The following is a 14,637-nucleotide window of genomic DNA, read 5'->3' as shown; positions in this document are numbered from 1 at the left end:
CCTTTGTCTCTTAAAGACAACACTTGAGCATTTTATTTAGTGTGAGAGCTGAATTGAGGTGCTCAGTGAAACCCCAAGTGAGGTGGACTTACTGTCCCAGGCACAAATGATGCTGAACCAGAGTGGACCTCCCAGTAAGGGAGAGATATGGTGGAGCTGTCCAGTGGGGATTTACTGAAAGAACATCAAAGCGCTAATGTCCTCTAGCTTTCCCCAGTAATAGTTAGCTATTATCATTACTTTCCCCTGATCACCTGTGAAATAAAATAGGATATATGGAAAATGTAATAAGAAAATAAAAAATATTATAATCAATACATTTTTGCTTAGTTTCAATTTGTATTCTTACCTACATAAATATAGTTCATCATGAAAACCTTTCCCCAACAAAACCTTCTGTGATGAATTTATGTCTCTTTATGAAAATTATAGTGCAAATACATTCATTTCCTTAGGATCATTAGAAGCAAGTTGGCAAAAACAAATAATGCATAATGGTTTTTGCTCTTTCCTGTATTCAAATCCTGGCTCTTCACAGTGTAAATGATAAACTATTGCCAAGCTCTTTAGCTGAGCAAAATTGTAGTGTTCAAAATGCATTATAAATAAAATATTTATTGAAATATTATCCGTATGAGTTTATATGTCATAAATTAATGTCTGCATTTTATGAATAGAGTTGGCTAAAAATTCTATTTAGCGTAAATTTGTGTTATGTATTTTTCTGGTACACTGTGGTCTTTTCCAAAGCATCTTACGTGATGGCATTGCCACTGTAACTCACTGGCTGACTGATTTGATTGAATTTTCTCCATATCCATAAATTGCATAGAATGCTTATTAGGGGCATACAGTTCTAGTTTCCCTGAAAAGTCATTGCTGCCATTTATTTTTACTGCTGGATCTATTTCCACAAACTTGAGCTACAGAAATACAAATGTTTTATCCTCTGCAAGTACTGAATTATTTTCAGAGTTTGTTCACAGTCATGATCTGAAAATATGCACATTAAGAGTCTCTGGGCAACAAAATTAGAACTTCACTTCATTTTAGTATTTCTATTATTTTATCCACACTTTGGGAAAGTGTTACTTTTCCAAAGAAGCCTTCTTTGATACCCCACATTAGGCCAATAACCCCTGTTACATGCTGTTATAGACCCTATACTTCTCTGGTACAGCAGAATTGCAATCAGTTATTGGTATAATCATTTCCTTGACATCTGCCTTCCTCACCAAACCTGAGGTAATGACTTGCTCTTGAATATGTTTTTATTTGCATTATCCAGAACAATGCCTGATCCATATACTGGTGTTCAACATAGGTTTTTGGAAGGAACATACAAGAGAAAGCATTATTTTTACTTAAGAAGTTTAGAGATCAGTATGAGACTCAGTGCTGAATATATCTTCAATGCAGAAAAAGAAAGCGATTTTATAATTATGACTTTTAAACAACTCATAATGATTTTAAGTGGACTGATTGAAAGAATGCATAAATTAAAACCACCATGCTTATTAAATATGTCTATTATTCTTTGGCTACAGTATTCCAATAAGTATTTTCTCTTACCACAGTTTCTTAACAACCTAAAGGTAACAGCAGAAGTGTCAGAAACTAATCGTGCTTGCAGGGTATTATTAGATAGAAAAAAAGCCCTCCTGTCTCCTGAGTTAATATTATTTTAGAAATACTTAATCCCCAGGCTGCTGAGCTAATTGCTGGGGAAAGGCTTATTATTAGTGAAGAGAACAAAACATATGTTCCATGACTGGAAGAGATGATGGGCTATATAGGTCATGGATTCTATTTGACTAAATTATCACTGAACCATATTGTAGATGAGAGGCTGGGGCCAGTGTGGACACCAGCATGTTATCTTTCTTTTCCGTCTGTACAGTGAGTATGCATATCCTGGCTATTTAAAACCTCTAGTTCCCACATGAAGAGGCATAGTTAGATACTATTACCTTAGGCACCTTTGCTTTTAAGATATATTTAGTATTTTAGCCATGCTCCCAAGAGGAATGATTTATGCATAGAAAGCCAAACCAATTTATTTGAAATCTGAAAGCCCATCTTCAGAAACAACATTTCCAGAGACTTCTTTCCCCAGGGCGGCGAGTAGCAGCATGTCAGCCAGCCACCATGGTTCCAAACAAAAGCCCTGTACAGCCGGTGGTGGTGGAAGGAGGCTGGACTGAGCAGACTCAAGAGGAAATTAAACTCATGAAACTTATAAGACATACAGAGGTATGTTCTTCAGGACTCCAGACATTAAAGACTCTGCCTCTTTAATAAACTTAAAAAGTACAATACTGAATTTTAAAATTATGCTATTAATGTATTCTCAGCATCTGGTCAGTTATGACCACATAAGCATATGCCAAGCATTGAGTTGGCATTTGGAGAGTAGTTATCTAAAAGACAGCCAGCTCATATGAAAGTCTGTTTTGTTTGAATGGAGACCAGAAATTATGACCTTAGCAAAGAAGAGAAAAAAGGCCCAGTGGATATGTACAAAGGTAATTATAATAAAGGTAGTCAAGTTGAGCCTTATGGCTTCATTGCTCATCACTCCTAAGGGTATGTCTCAATATGTACAAAGAGCAAGGAGCAAAATACTAATTGCAATGGAGACATTCAGAAGTGAGGAATTCAAAAAGCAGTTTCAGTCCAATTGGTTAATCAGTCAGGATTGTGAGACATAAAAAAATTGAGAAGAGAAAGGTCAGCTGTTGAGAGAGGACTGGGGATAGAGACGTGGGAAAACTTTTTGCTTTGTGAAGTTTTTCATCAGAATGATATGTTCTTATTTAAAGGACTTCTCAAATCATGAAATGTGTTCAGTCTAAATCTTAAGCGTGTGCCCAAGTCAAGGTTACTGCAAAAAAGAAATTGACATTGCTAGAAATATGACTTCTTGCCAAGCTAAGAAGGATAAATCACTGACCAGGGAATGAATGCAAAGCATTGAACTAGGACATGCTTGAAGTAAGATAAAAAGCTGCCTGGCAGGGATCTGGCAAAGTATAAGGGCTGCTGCTGTATTTTAAAAGACAGAGAGTAAAGACTTAAACAACAGTCACGCACATTCCCTTAAGCATTTCTTGGTTAAAGGAAATGATGTTGTGATCCTAATCAAAAACTCATTTGTAAGATGCAGAGAAATCACTCAGTAGGAGAAAACACCATGCAGAAATCCAAAAACACATCTCTATTCATTTCTCCAAGTTATAAATGAGAGTTAAGTGCTTTGCCAAAATAAGTGCCTTACTATTATTACTCTAATGATCATTATTGCCTTGAGAGATTCATTGAAGCAAGGGGAATTTACAGAATAGTCAGTGACAGGAGAGGTTAATGCACTTCCTAAAATATTTTCAGTATAATTTGTACTTGTAAGATATTTCTGTCTTTTGTCACATTCTTCAGACACACACTAAACAGATAACTCTCTAATTATGACATTCTCTGGGCTTTTCTTAACAGGCACACCTTTCTGAAGTCCAAGAACTGCAATCCACAAGAAACTCCCCAATTACAGCTAAACATGTAGCCCTTGCACAGAGCAGCCTGTATAAGCAACCCAACACAAAACGAGTATGGATTTATCTAAATGGAGGCAGACCTGAGGATGGTGCTTACGCCTGGGGCAAAACTATTTTAGAGGTAAATCTGGAGTGAAAGGGGAGTGTTATATAGGCTCTGACATTTCTAGATTGTTAGGTCAGGCAAATTATATTGTGTCTCTAAACCTCATTTTGTCATCTGTAAAATGGCACTGATAATTTCCTCACAGTGTTGATATGATGTTCAAGGAGCTTATGTGTGTGGAAATGTGGAGGCCAATTCTTTCAGACATATGTGAGTCATAATATGACACTTGGCCAGCAGAGAGCAATGACAAACCCATAGCAGTCAAAAAGTAAAATCTAAACTTTAAAATAATTCAAAATAGTTGTCCTGTTCCATTTTAAATCCATTTCACACACACACACACACACACAAATTATTTTTTCCCAATCATGAATTATTTACTAGATAGGTTCTCTGTAGGAAAAACAATAGTATTAATTAGAGAAAACCTATCATAGGTTCTCTGTAGGAAAAACAATAGTATTAATTAGAGAAAACCTATCATATTCTTACTACTGAGAGTCCTGAAACTGTGGCAAACTTTTCATTTTCCAAAGTTAAAACACTGACTAAGGAGAAGATGAATAGCAGTACACATACCATTTGCAAGATCAAGGATATAGTTCTAAAATTTTATCTTAGTCTTTAAGTGAAAACTTTAGGCACCTAATAAATGAATTTTTGTAGATGTTTTAAAAGTCTTAACTGTTGCAGTGATATCTTAAATAGTTGTTTGGCTTTTTATTTTGCAAAATGTTTTTATAAATTTTCCTGGGACAAGAATTTGCATAAAGATGAAATGCTGGTGTGGTGTGGAGGGAAAGGAAAGATAGTGCAACAGGCTAGCCTAGAGGAGTTCAGGGAGGCTGACGGCAGTAGCCTAGGGGACTTCTGCCCTTGAAAGCTGGTAATTTCAAAGTATTATGGAGACCACTCCTCTTTGATAGGGACTTTTAATAAGAACTGTGAAAACAATCATATCTCAGAAGTTGAAACCAATTTTCTGTACTTGAGAAAGAAGAGAGAAAAATGCAGAAAATATATTCAAAACTCAGAATACAAATAAATACATACACATGGAAAAAAAAGTGATTTTTAAAAAGAGAGTGAGAACCTTTTCAGTAGAGAACATCCTAGAAAAGATTCTATAGCAAAGCTGAAATGTTTCCTTCTTGCTGCTTTCATTGAAAATCTCCAGAGTTCATATTGTAGATGCTGAGTCTTAAAATGCATTTAACCATTGCAACTAGAATTCACACATTAGTGAGGGAATATGAAATGATTAATAAATAGTTAAAGGGTAGAGCAGGGACAATAAGATGAAATATAGCCTTGTAGACTCAGGACAGCAAAAACAATTTTTTTGTTATATTTATGTAACAAATTTATATTTTTTATCAATGTATGTATATATATATATATATGTAATTATATAACAATTTATAGTTATATACCAAATATATATGTATATATAATTTACGCATTTATATAAATATAAAATTACATATATCGTTTGGAAGAATGGCTTTTCGATTTATGGACCTTCATATAGCATATAAAAGGCACTCCATAAATATTCTGTGATCATACAATATTTTATGAACATTGTACATAAAGAGCTCTGTTTTAGATACTGTATTGTTCTTATTTATGTATGTGCAAAGATTCTGAAAACTTTATAATATGTAGTATACTTGACAGGTTAGACCAATAGTAGGGGTAGGAGGAGGAGGAATAAAATAACACATGGTCTGCGCTCCCATAAAATTAATATTTCAAATTGGCAAAACATTTGAAAATATACTGAGGTTTACTTGGGTGTATAGACAAATGGGCACTCTCATGTTGATAGAAGTACAACTTTTTGGAGGGCAATGTGGCTGTACATATCATGAGAAAATGTGCTTCTAGAAATTTATCCCAAGGATATTTTCATGAGTTTATATAAAGATTGTTTGTCAAGAATATTTATCAAAGGGCTATACACAATACAGATAGACCAGAAATAATTTAAACACTCATTAATAAGGAGTCAGTTAAATGAATCATGGCAGATAGGATGGAATATTGTAACTCAATTAAAATCAACTTAGGAAGAATAATGGCAATAAAAATGTTCAAGATATACTAAGTAAAAGAAACATAATATAAAGCATATGGAGTTGGATTCTATTCACATACATGTACACACCTAAAAAAAAGATAGATGAAGGATTTATTTTTGGAAGAATTTACTCAGTGTTATTATTGGTGACCTAAGAAAAGTGGTATTTCTTTCTTGTGTGTTTTTCTATGTGTTCCATATTTTGTTATGATGATCACAGATTGTTGTTTTTGTAAGAAAAATATATTTGCTAAGGGAGCTGACACTCCTCTTAGTGGAGCACTAAAGCATGTGACAAAGGTCAAAGTAGTAATGCAGACAGGAAGTTGGTAGGAGTCCAGGGGAGGCGAGCGCTCTCCCACCTGGGATGAAGGAGAAAGGCTCTGCAGAGGAGTAAGTCAGACCTGTGATGGAACTTGAGAAGTGGAGCTTAAGATCAATGTCTCATGCAGAAAAGCATTAACAAGAAGGAGGGGCACAGCACACAAAGTAGTATAATTCTTAAATCATACTGAGTAGATGATGCTTGGATTGAGAAATAGGGGAAGATACATACAATTGGAGAGATTGTTTGAATGCACAGGGTGGACTCCACATGCTATCTGCATTAGCCTGCTTGGGCTACCATAACGAAATACCACAGCCTGGATTGCTTAAACAACAGAAGTTTATTTCTCACAATTCTAGAGGCTGGAATGTCCAAGAAAAAGGAGCTAGCCGGATTGGTTTCTCATAAGGGCACTCTGGCCTGGAGTTATCTGCCTTCTTACCACTATGTGTTCCCAGATTCTTTCCTCAGAGTGCATATGTACGAGGAGAGAGAGAGAGTCTCAGTCTTGTCAGATTAGTGTCCCACTATTAAACCTCATTTAACCTTAATCACCCCCTTAAAGCCTTTTTCTCCAAAGACAGTCATATTGTGGGGTAGAGAGTTTTGGGGAGGACGCAATTCGGTGCTTTATACTATCCCAGACTAAAGTGCTTGAGCCACTAGTTGTCTCTGAATAAGGTAATAGCATGGTAAAAGTAATGTTTTAGGGAGATTAATGTGGCCTCAGTGTGTAGAAGGATACTTAGGAAATGTCTACGTTTTCTGTATTATTTTTCTTCCTGTGCTTTATTTAAAAAAAAAAAAGTGCTTTCTAATCTCTTTCCTTTCTTTTCCATGCTGTCTGTTTTTGTTGTTAGGGACCTGCATGACATTATTTGTGTTCAGTTAGAAATGTATTTCTTCAGACTATCTGACTGTAAATAATACTTCTGGAGCATCAACTGTGTATATGAAGCAAACAACAACAGGAGGAGTAGGGTTTAGATGTCACTGAAGGAATCTGGCTAATGACACCAATTGCAAAGCAGCTCAGAGCTGCTGTGGTGGCTACTCTCACCAGAAGAATGAAGAACAGAGCACATTTCAAATGCTCCACTCAATTTTCTGTAATGAAACCCCCAGGTAGTATTTCAATCCCATCTAATGCAGACTTTATCTCAATTTCTTTCCCTGCTGTGGCTATCTTGGATGATTTAACCACATTCTCTCTACCCACTCTTTGAACATTGCCAGAGAAGCTCTCATCTCCAACTGAAGGCTCATCTGTCATCAGCTCCCTCTCCAGGGCTAGTGGCTCTTTCTTCATGGCCAGCATTTTTCTCTGATTTATGATTGCCCAGGCCCCTCCTTCTATGTTCCTGAAGTGCTTCTCTTCTCCCGTCCATGCAACATCTCTCTCATTCTGCAGATTCTCAAAACCAGCATGTTCTTTCTCAGCCAAGTGCAGTTCTGAATGCAAGAGCGGAAGTTAAAAGAGTGAGAAACAGGGCCCTTTGATTTGTAGAGGCCTAAGTACCTTATGTCCCCAAGGAATATATGCAATACTTCCTTGATGCCCTTGTGTCCCACCTTTAGTAAAATAGATTGTAGGTAAGGAATTACACATAGAACATTGTTCCTTTATTATGAGATTTTGTTATTGTAAAAACCACAAACATTTAAGTGTTTTGTTTGACAAACAAAAGTTATTCTTTCCCATTTTAAAGAACATACTTTAGTAAATTTAAGTACATTTGAAAAACTGTATCATAAAGCATGCTCCAGTGAACATATTTATACGTAAATCTTTATTTAATTTTCTGGTTATTTCCCCCAAACAAATTTTTGGAAGGATTGGTAGGCTAAATTATGTAAACATGCTTGAGAATTTTGATAGCTATTGCCAAATTATTTTCTAGGAGTATTTTAGGAGTTTATCCTCCCACAAGAAGTGACTGAGAGCACCCACCTACTTGTTGTATATATAAGGTATCAACAATGCTAAGTGCAGTCACTTAGAAACATGTATTTGCAAGTTTGACAGGAGAGAATATTATATCCTTATTTTAATTTATGTCTTAAATTCACTTGTAAAAGTGATTTTGTTTTGCTTTGTTTTGTTTTGTTTTACTATTTGCTAGTCATCTGTGAATTCCCTATTAAATCCTTTCCTATTTTTCTATTGGAACTATTTTTCACATTGATATGAATTTTCTTTTAAAGCAGTAAGTCTCTTACATGTGACCTTTCAGATTTATTGTAACACATTTCCAGTTTGCCTTTATGTCCATGGGATTTTCTAGTGTACAGAAATTAACATATTTAAAAAGTTTGTTCTTGGCTTTTAATGTTCTGATAGGGTCACATAAAGATTCATCCGATTTTTCTTCACATTTTTTATAATTGCATTTTTCCCTTTTACTTTTTAAACTGTGTGAAACTGCTGGCCTAAAATTTGAGTGAAACTAATTTTTCTGCTTTATTTTTTGGCTTAAAATTTTCTCAATCCTACTTATTAATCTTCTTTTGTTCTCCTCATTGAGTTGGAATACAAACTACATAATGCACTAAATTCTTATTAGTGTCTGCTTTTAAGCTGTCTCATGTATCCAGTACTTTGAGAATTATTATAGTTTTATAACATATTTTAATACCTGGTAGAAGTTGCCTGCTGTTGAGCATTGTTTCCAATTTTACTTGAATATCCTTGCCTGTTGGCTTTTATTGATGAATTTTGGAATTAAATTTCAATACCCTAAAATCATACTGCAGGGGTTTTGACTAAGTTATACTAAGCTATTAATTAATTTCATAAGAATCAACACCTTTTGCAATATTAAATCTTTGCATCCAAGTTAAATTCTGTGACATTGCTCAATAGACATATAAGTCAATTTTTTTGTCCTTCAAGAAAAGTTTATAATTTTTTATAAGAGTCTCACATTTTAAAATAATTGTTGTTCCTAGTGGATTTTGCTGTTGGGATGGACCACTGCCATTAACTGTATTTTCTAAATGCCTATTTTTGACAAACAAAAGAACTATTGATGTTTTATAATTTATTGTGTGCTTGGCCACTTTATTGAGCATTCTTTTTGTAATTAATTTCTCATTTGATTCACATAAATTTTCTAAGATTGAAATCATATTCAGTTCACAAGATGATGATCTTGCCTATTCCTTTAGATGAACTATTTCTTTTATTCTGATTTTAAGTATTATTGCATTGGTTATAATTGTAAAAATAAATATTCTTAACAAAGGAAAAAAGAGTAAACAGCATCTTCTGCTCCCTCACATAGCTAGAAACTTGGAATGCTCTGGTTTTTCTTTTCCTTGCCTATGTCCCTTTTTGTTGATGCTTTACATTTCTACTTTATTTTTTTCTGTATAAAGACTTATTTTAAGATTTTCAATTCATTTATTTTATGACCATTTTTGTAGCAGTTGTATAAGATCTAGTGGTCTATTTAATATTAGTAATTTTATATTATGACTTTCCCATAGTGAAGAAATTTCTTTCATTTCTTAATAATCTAAAATGTATGTGATATGTTTTCTGAGTTTTTGTATTCATGGGGATATCTTTTGTTTCTTATCACCAAAAGTAATAATTTAGCTGGATATCAAACTTTTATGTTAAAACCCTTTCCTCTAAAAATTTCATAGATTTTGCTCCATTTTCTTTGGCATTCATTGTTGCAGAAAACAAGTCTAAACATAACTGAATTTTTCCCCTGTGTTAAAGGTCATACTTTTCACCTAGGTATATTTAAGTATTAGTCATTTTTTAATTAACTTTGCTTTACCTTGGATTAACCTGTTTGATCTGAAGACATGGGTCTTTGGGATAGCAAAGTTTTCTTCTATTTCTTGTTAATAGCTTAGGTTTAATTTATTCCAGATTCTTCTCCAGGAACACCAATAATGTATAGTTTACTATCGATGTCGTGACATTCTAGAAGTTTAACTCTTCTCTCATCGGTTTTGTATCTTACCCTTTCTCTATCCTATGAGACTTCCTCAGTGTAGTCTTCCCTAATTTGATTTTCTACAATTCTGAGTCTGCTTTTTTCTGCTTCTAAGACAGGTTTACTTCTACTGTTACAGAATTTCCTGACTTTTCTCCTGTTCTCATTTCATCTTTCTCTTCATTCCAGTATGAAATCTGTTGCTTCTCTTACTAGCTGTATGGCCTTGGCTATGATATTTAACCTCCCTCTTCTCTATTTTTCTCATCAACAAAAGGAGGATAATCGTTATTTAATATAATCAAATTTGATTGTCCTTGGAGACTTTTAGGAAAGTTCCAAGCCCATAGAAATTTGTGAATACATTTTAACCACTATTATTGTCACCGTCATTATTGTCGCCATCGTCACCGTACCATCCCTGCCCGCATCTCAGTGATGCTCCTTTTTCCTTTAAGCTGCTGTCATCTCAGTTCTCTGTGTGGGTGTGTTTATGGAAGTCATATTTTATTGAATTTGGGGGAAACACAATACAGATACTCTCTAAAATGTTTTCCTGCTATAAATCTTTTTCTAAGTCTTCACCTTGAGTACAGTGTACTCCTTTTTATGTTGTAGAATATTTTCACAAAACTCATATTGTTGCTGTAGTTTATTTTTCTATTCATACCTCCCTGTACAAGGAGAGATTTCTTGACAGAAGACAGGATAGGTTAATTCTACTTGGTTCCCCAAAATTTTCAGTTGGGAGCTGTCAGAATCCTCCTTTCTATCTTAAGTCTGTGGGCTTAAGTCAGTATTTAGTTAAACTGTGGCTGACTGGCTGTTATTCAGCAGGTGGGGTAGGACTGCATTCAAGACCATTCTCCAACTACACTTCTCTGACTATCCCGCTGTACAGAAAGGAATGTATTCTTGGATAATTTCAATTATTATTCAATTCACTTCACTCATCCCTTGCTCAAAATAGTGGTTGAAAACTTTACTCTCTGAATTACATTGTCTCCTTACTCTCTTGTCTTGCTTCATATTGCTGATTCATTTTCCAGATACAAGATGTCATTACATGCGTGCCCAGTTCTACCTCTTGCCAGGTTGCATTGTTGTGAGCTGTAGCCCCTAAATAGATCTATACAAAGAACTACTGATGGCGATTTGGGGCTCCTGGACGTGGCTCCTGCATTTTTGGGGAAAAGGTGCTTGGCCTGAATGGCAGAAAAGCCAAACAGGCAGCTGTGCAGAAACCTCTTACTTTCCTCCCCATCACTTTTATTATTTTGTCTTAAAGTCATATTCATATTTTAATGGGACTGTCTTTAGGGCTCTGGCAACATGTTGACTAACCTTCCTAGTACTGTTGACAGTTTGCATCCTTACATGTCTTTTTATGAATATTTCAAGGGAAATTGAGTAAGGCCCCCCCAGATAGTTTTTAAATTTACCAAGTTGAAAAGATAAAAAGATTTTCTAACCATAGAATCAGAGAGTCAGAGAGGTCTCAGAGCAAAACTCTGATTTTGTAGTTGAAGGGACCCTTTCACGGGGAAGGGGAGACTCAATCCCCAGCCCAAGGCTCCTTTTCTCCTTCTAGTTCTTCACTTGTTGAAAAAAAAAGTTGAGTTACTTTGACAAGTCTAGGTTCTCAAGCCAGGGTCTTTCCTATTTAGGCATTTCTCAAACAGCAAGAAGCCTTCTTCCACATGGGAAAAGAACGAACTACAAGGGAAAATCCACGGCCGAGCACTGAAATTCCTCATTGTGAAGTATGTCAGGGAATTTTTGTATGCCCTTCCTTCCCATCTCCTTCTATATCTCTTTATAACAACTGTAGGTAAGGTAAATATTCAAAATGGGATAATAGTTTTTTAAAGGAGTTGATGCTGTAATACTTATTTTGTGACATTCCACGTCTCAATACATGAGTTCCTCTGCGTTTCAGCTCCTGGATGACTGCTCCTCTCGTCTCAAAATGGCCCGCCCTGCCAGGGCACTGTACACCCCCGATGGAGAGCCAGTTCACTCATGGGACGACGTAGAGCGAGACATGGCCCTCTGTGTGTCCTCAGGACATGGCTTTGTAACCCAAAAAGGTATGGGTGGCAATTTGTTTTCCACCAAATTTTTGAAGAATGAAAGCATCCAGTCTTTTCTTTAAAGAGCTTACTTATGGAGTTGTATTTCCCATCACGATGATTTTAATAATTGTCCTCCTCCACACTTTTCTACTCCAGATTACTAAAGTTATATTCATATACTCATGTGCTGGAACCTCACTAGTGACACTGTTTGCTCTAAGGAATTTAATCTGTTAGTCCTGAACCTAATTCACTGGCTTACTTGCAGAAATTCTAAAGGACCTTATTAGGAGATATTCCCTTGGCATGAACCCTGAGGAAAATGGGCTTCCATTGACTTCCTACCTTTCAAGTTATTTAAAACTTGGTGTTTTACTAATAGCAACTATTCAGTTTGCAGATTTCTTTTTTTTAATAATAAATAAATATACACTCATTTAATTATCTTGTCTATTCTTTGATAATTTTCTATGATAACTGATAGGAATGGAAAATAACATAGGTTTGTTATTAAGCCAAATCTTGTCCTTTATCCTATTTATCCTGAGGAATTTAAAGCCTCTTTCTGGGAAGAGGTATAGATTAGCAAAGACATAATTTTCAGGAAATCTGAAGAACCTTGATATCACTTTAAGTGAAATTAAAAGATTAGAAATTGATTTACTTGGGCTCCCTAAAATAGCTAAATGCTAGAATATTTCTTTTAAAAGTCACCATAAAATTATTATTACTATGTTATATATAAGGTATGTATCCAAAAACTTTTAAAACAGTTGCAATAATTTTACATGTAACCTAGAAGGGGCAAAATTATAGGAGTGAAAGCTAAAAAGTAGGAGGACAAGGATATATTGGGATGCCTAGCATCGTTCTGAAGGATGCCACCGGTATTCCTCCAGCACCATCGTACACCGAGAAAGAGAATCCAGTCTTCATATTCTTTGTGTTCTGTTCTTCCCATCACTCAGCATTACCCCTCACCCCAGCTCTTGGTGATCCTTACTCTGTGGTAACTTAGAAGAATACACCAATAGTGGGGTTTTTATCATCAGTGAATATTAGTTGATAGATTTCTGTGTTCCCAAAGTGCATTGTATATAAAAGAAATAGAAACCAAGGTTCCTCCACTGAAAGGGTTCTCAATCTAATTAAGCATATGAACACAGTTGAGATATTACAGCATAACTGAACACTAAGCAAACAAGTGGTGCAGTAGGAAGCACTTTCCCAGTACCTTAATTATTTATGCTTAATCATTCGCACTCTTAGGATGGCCTTCTATTGCCTGGATCTCCCACTCCTGGCCCCACTGGTTCCTTGGGCCTTTCTGATAATTAAGGCTAAATATGCTTTAGTCAGCCTTGCCAAAAAGGTGTCCAAACTGCAGAAAGAAATGTAGGCTGCCACCCTGGAAGCAAGCTTGTTTCCAATAAAAACTGTGAAGGGAAGAAAGAAACTTGGAAGTGCAAATGTTGCTCTTCCTACTATTTTCCTCCATGTTAGGTCTATGGACCTTTGACAACACTGGGTAGGCAAACAATCATTTTTGCATCTTTAATTCTGTAACCACATGAATTGCTATGATTGGAAAGCTGATTCTTTTGCTTTGAAAGCAGGTCCCCATGTCATCTTCAAGGTGAAAGGATTAGTGTTTTTCCCAATTGCCTAAATTCTTTTCAGTGGGTGGTATATGTTTTAAGAAATCTGACTGAGAGCAAAGAGTCTAATTTAGCTGTTCTTAGAAACTTAATTTATTATGTAAGTTGTCATTTTATTGTTTAAGAAGTAATTAACTTAGAAATAATCATTCAAAATAAATCTATATATTTAGGATACTTTAAAAAAGAAGAGAGAAATGCTACTAGTATATATATACTGTTCTGCTGCTGTGTTTACCATCTTTTCAGTGGTAAAGACCACTCCCAGGTTAACTTCATAGAAAGCCTGGAAGGATGCCCTCTCTAGAAACTGCCATTCTGCAGAAATCCGAAGAATGTTAACACAAATCTGATGCGATAAGCAAGTCAAGTGTGTAATGAAAGAGTCTAACAAGGGAGTCAAGGATTTCTGAGGAATCTGCTAGTTTTTTATCATCCTGGGCTTTTAATTATTTTCTATAAATACATTGACTTGCCTTTTAAAATAATTCTTTTAAACAGAGTTAAAGCAACTGGTGGAGATCAGAGCAAATTATGCCAGAATCCGAAGACAGCAGGGTCCTCAAGCTACAGACCTCGTGGTGTCCCCCTCTGCAAAGCTGTAATTTCTGGTACATCTGTACAAGTAATTCCCATCAGAATCATCATATTTTGTGCTGTATTTCCCTTGGATAACCTGTGTGTACATATTCATGTGCTTGCTTTGATATGATTATTCATCCTTTTAATTTTTTTTCTGTCTCTTTTAAAGTTATTACCATCTGTATTGTACATAGAGTGGCACTTGATGCCTCAAATCTGTTCTTGGAAAGGCAACAAAACCAGACAAAGCAAGGCCAGTAAGGTACTATCTTAGGAGTATTTTCTTCCAGGAAAAAAA

At 35.4% G+C, this 14,637-nt stretch overlaps 1 protein-coding gene across 1 annotated transcript in view; it reads left to right on the top strand.

Moving 5' to 3' along the window:
- The window catches only part of DCDC1 (doublecortin domain containing 1), a 496,388-nt gene that overhangs the window by 469,550 nt on the left and 12,201 nt on the right, over positions 1 to 14,637 (top strand). The window contains exons 37-40 of the mRNA XM_073216357.1: positions 2,117 to 2,253; positions 3,493 to 3,672; positions 11,964 to 12,114; positions 14,259 to 14,368. Coding sequence (XP_073072458.1) covers positions 2,117 to 2,253; positions 3,493 to 3,672; positions 11,964 to 12,114; positions 14,259 to 14,362 — 572 coding nt within the window. The 3' untranslated portion in view covers positions 14,363 to 14,368. The remainder of the gene's footprint in view (positions 1 to 2,116; positions 2,254 to 3,492; positions 3,673 to 11,963; positions 12,115 to 14,258; positions 14,369 to 14,637) is intronic.

Source organism: Manis javanica, chromosome 11, assembly GCF_040802235.1.
Source record: "Manis javanica isolate MJ-LG chromosome 11, MJ_LKY, whole genome shotgun sequence".
NCBI classification, from domain to species: Eukaryota; Metazoa; Chordata; class Mammalia; order Pholidota; family Manidae; genus Manis; species Manis javanica.
This window is presented reverse-complemented; position numbering and strand designations above follow the sequence as displayed.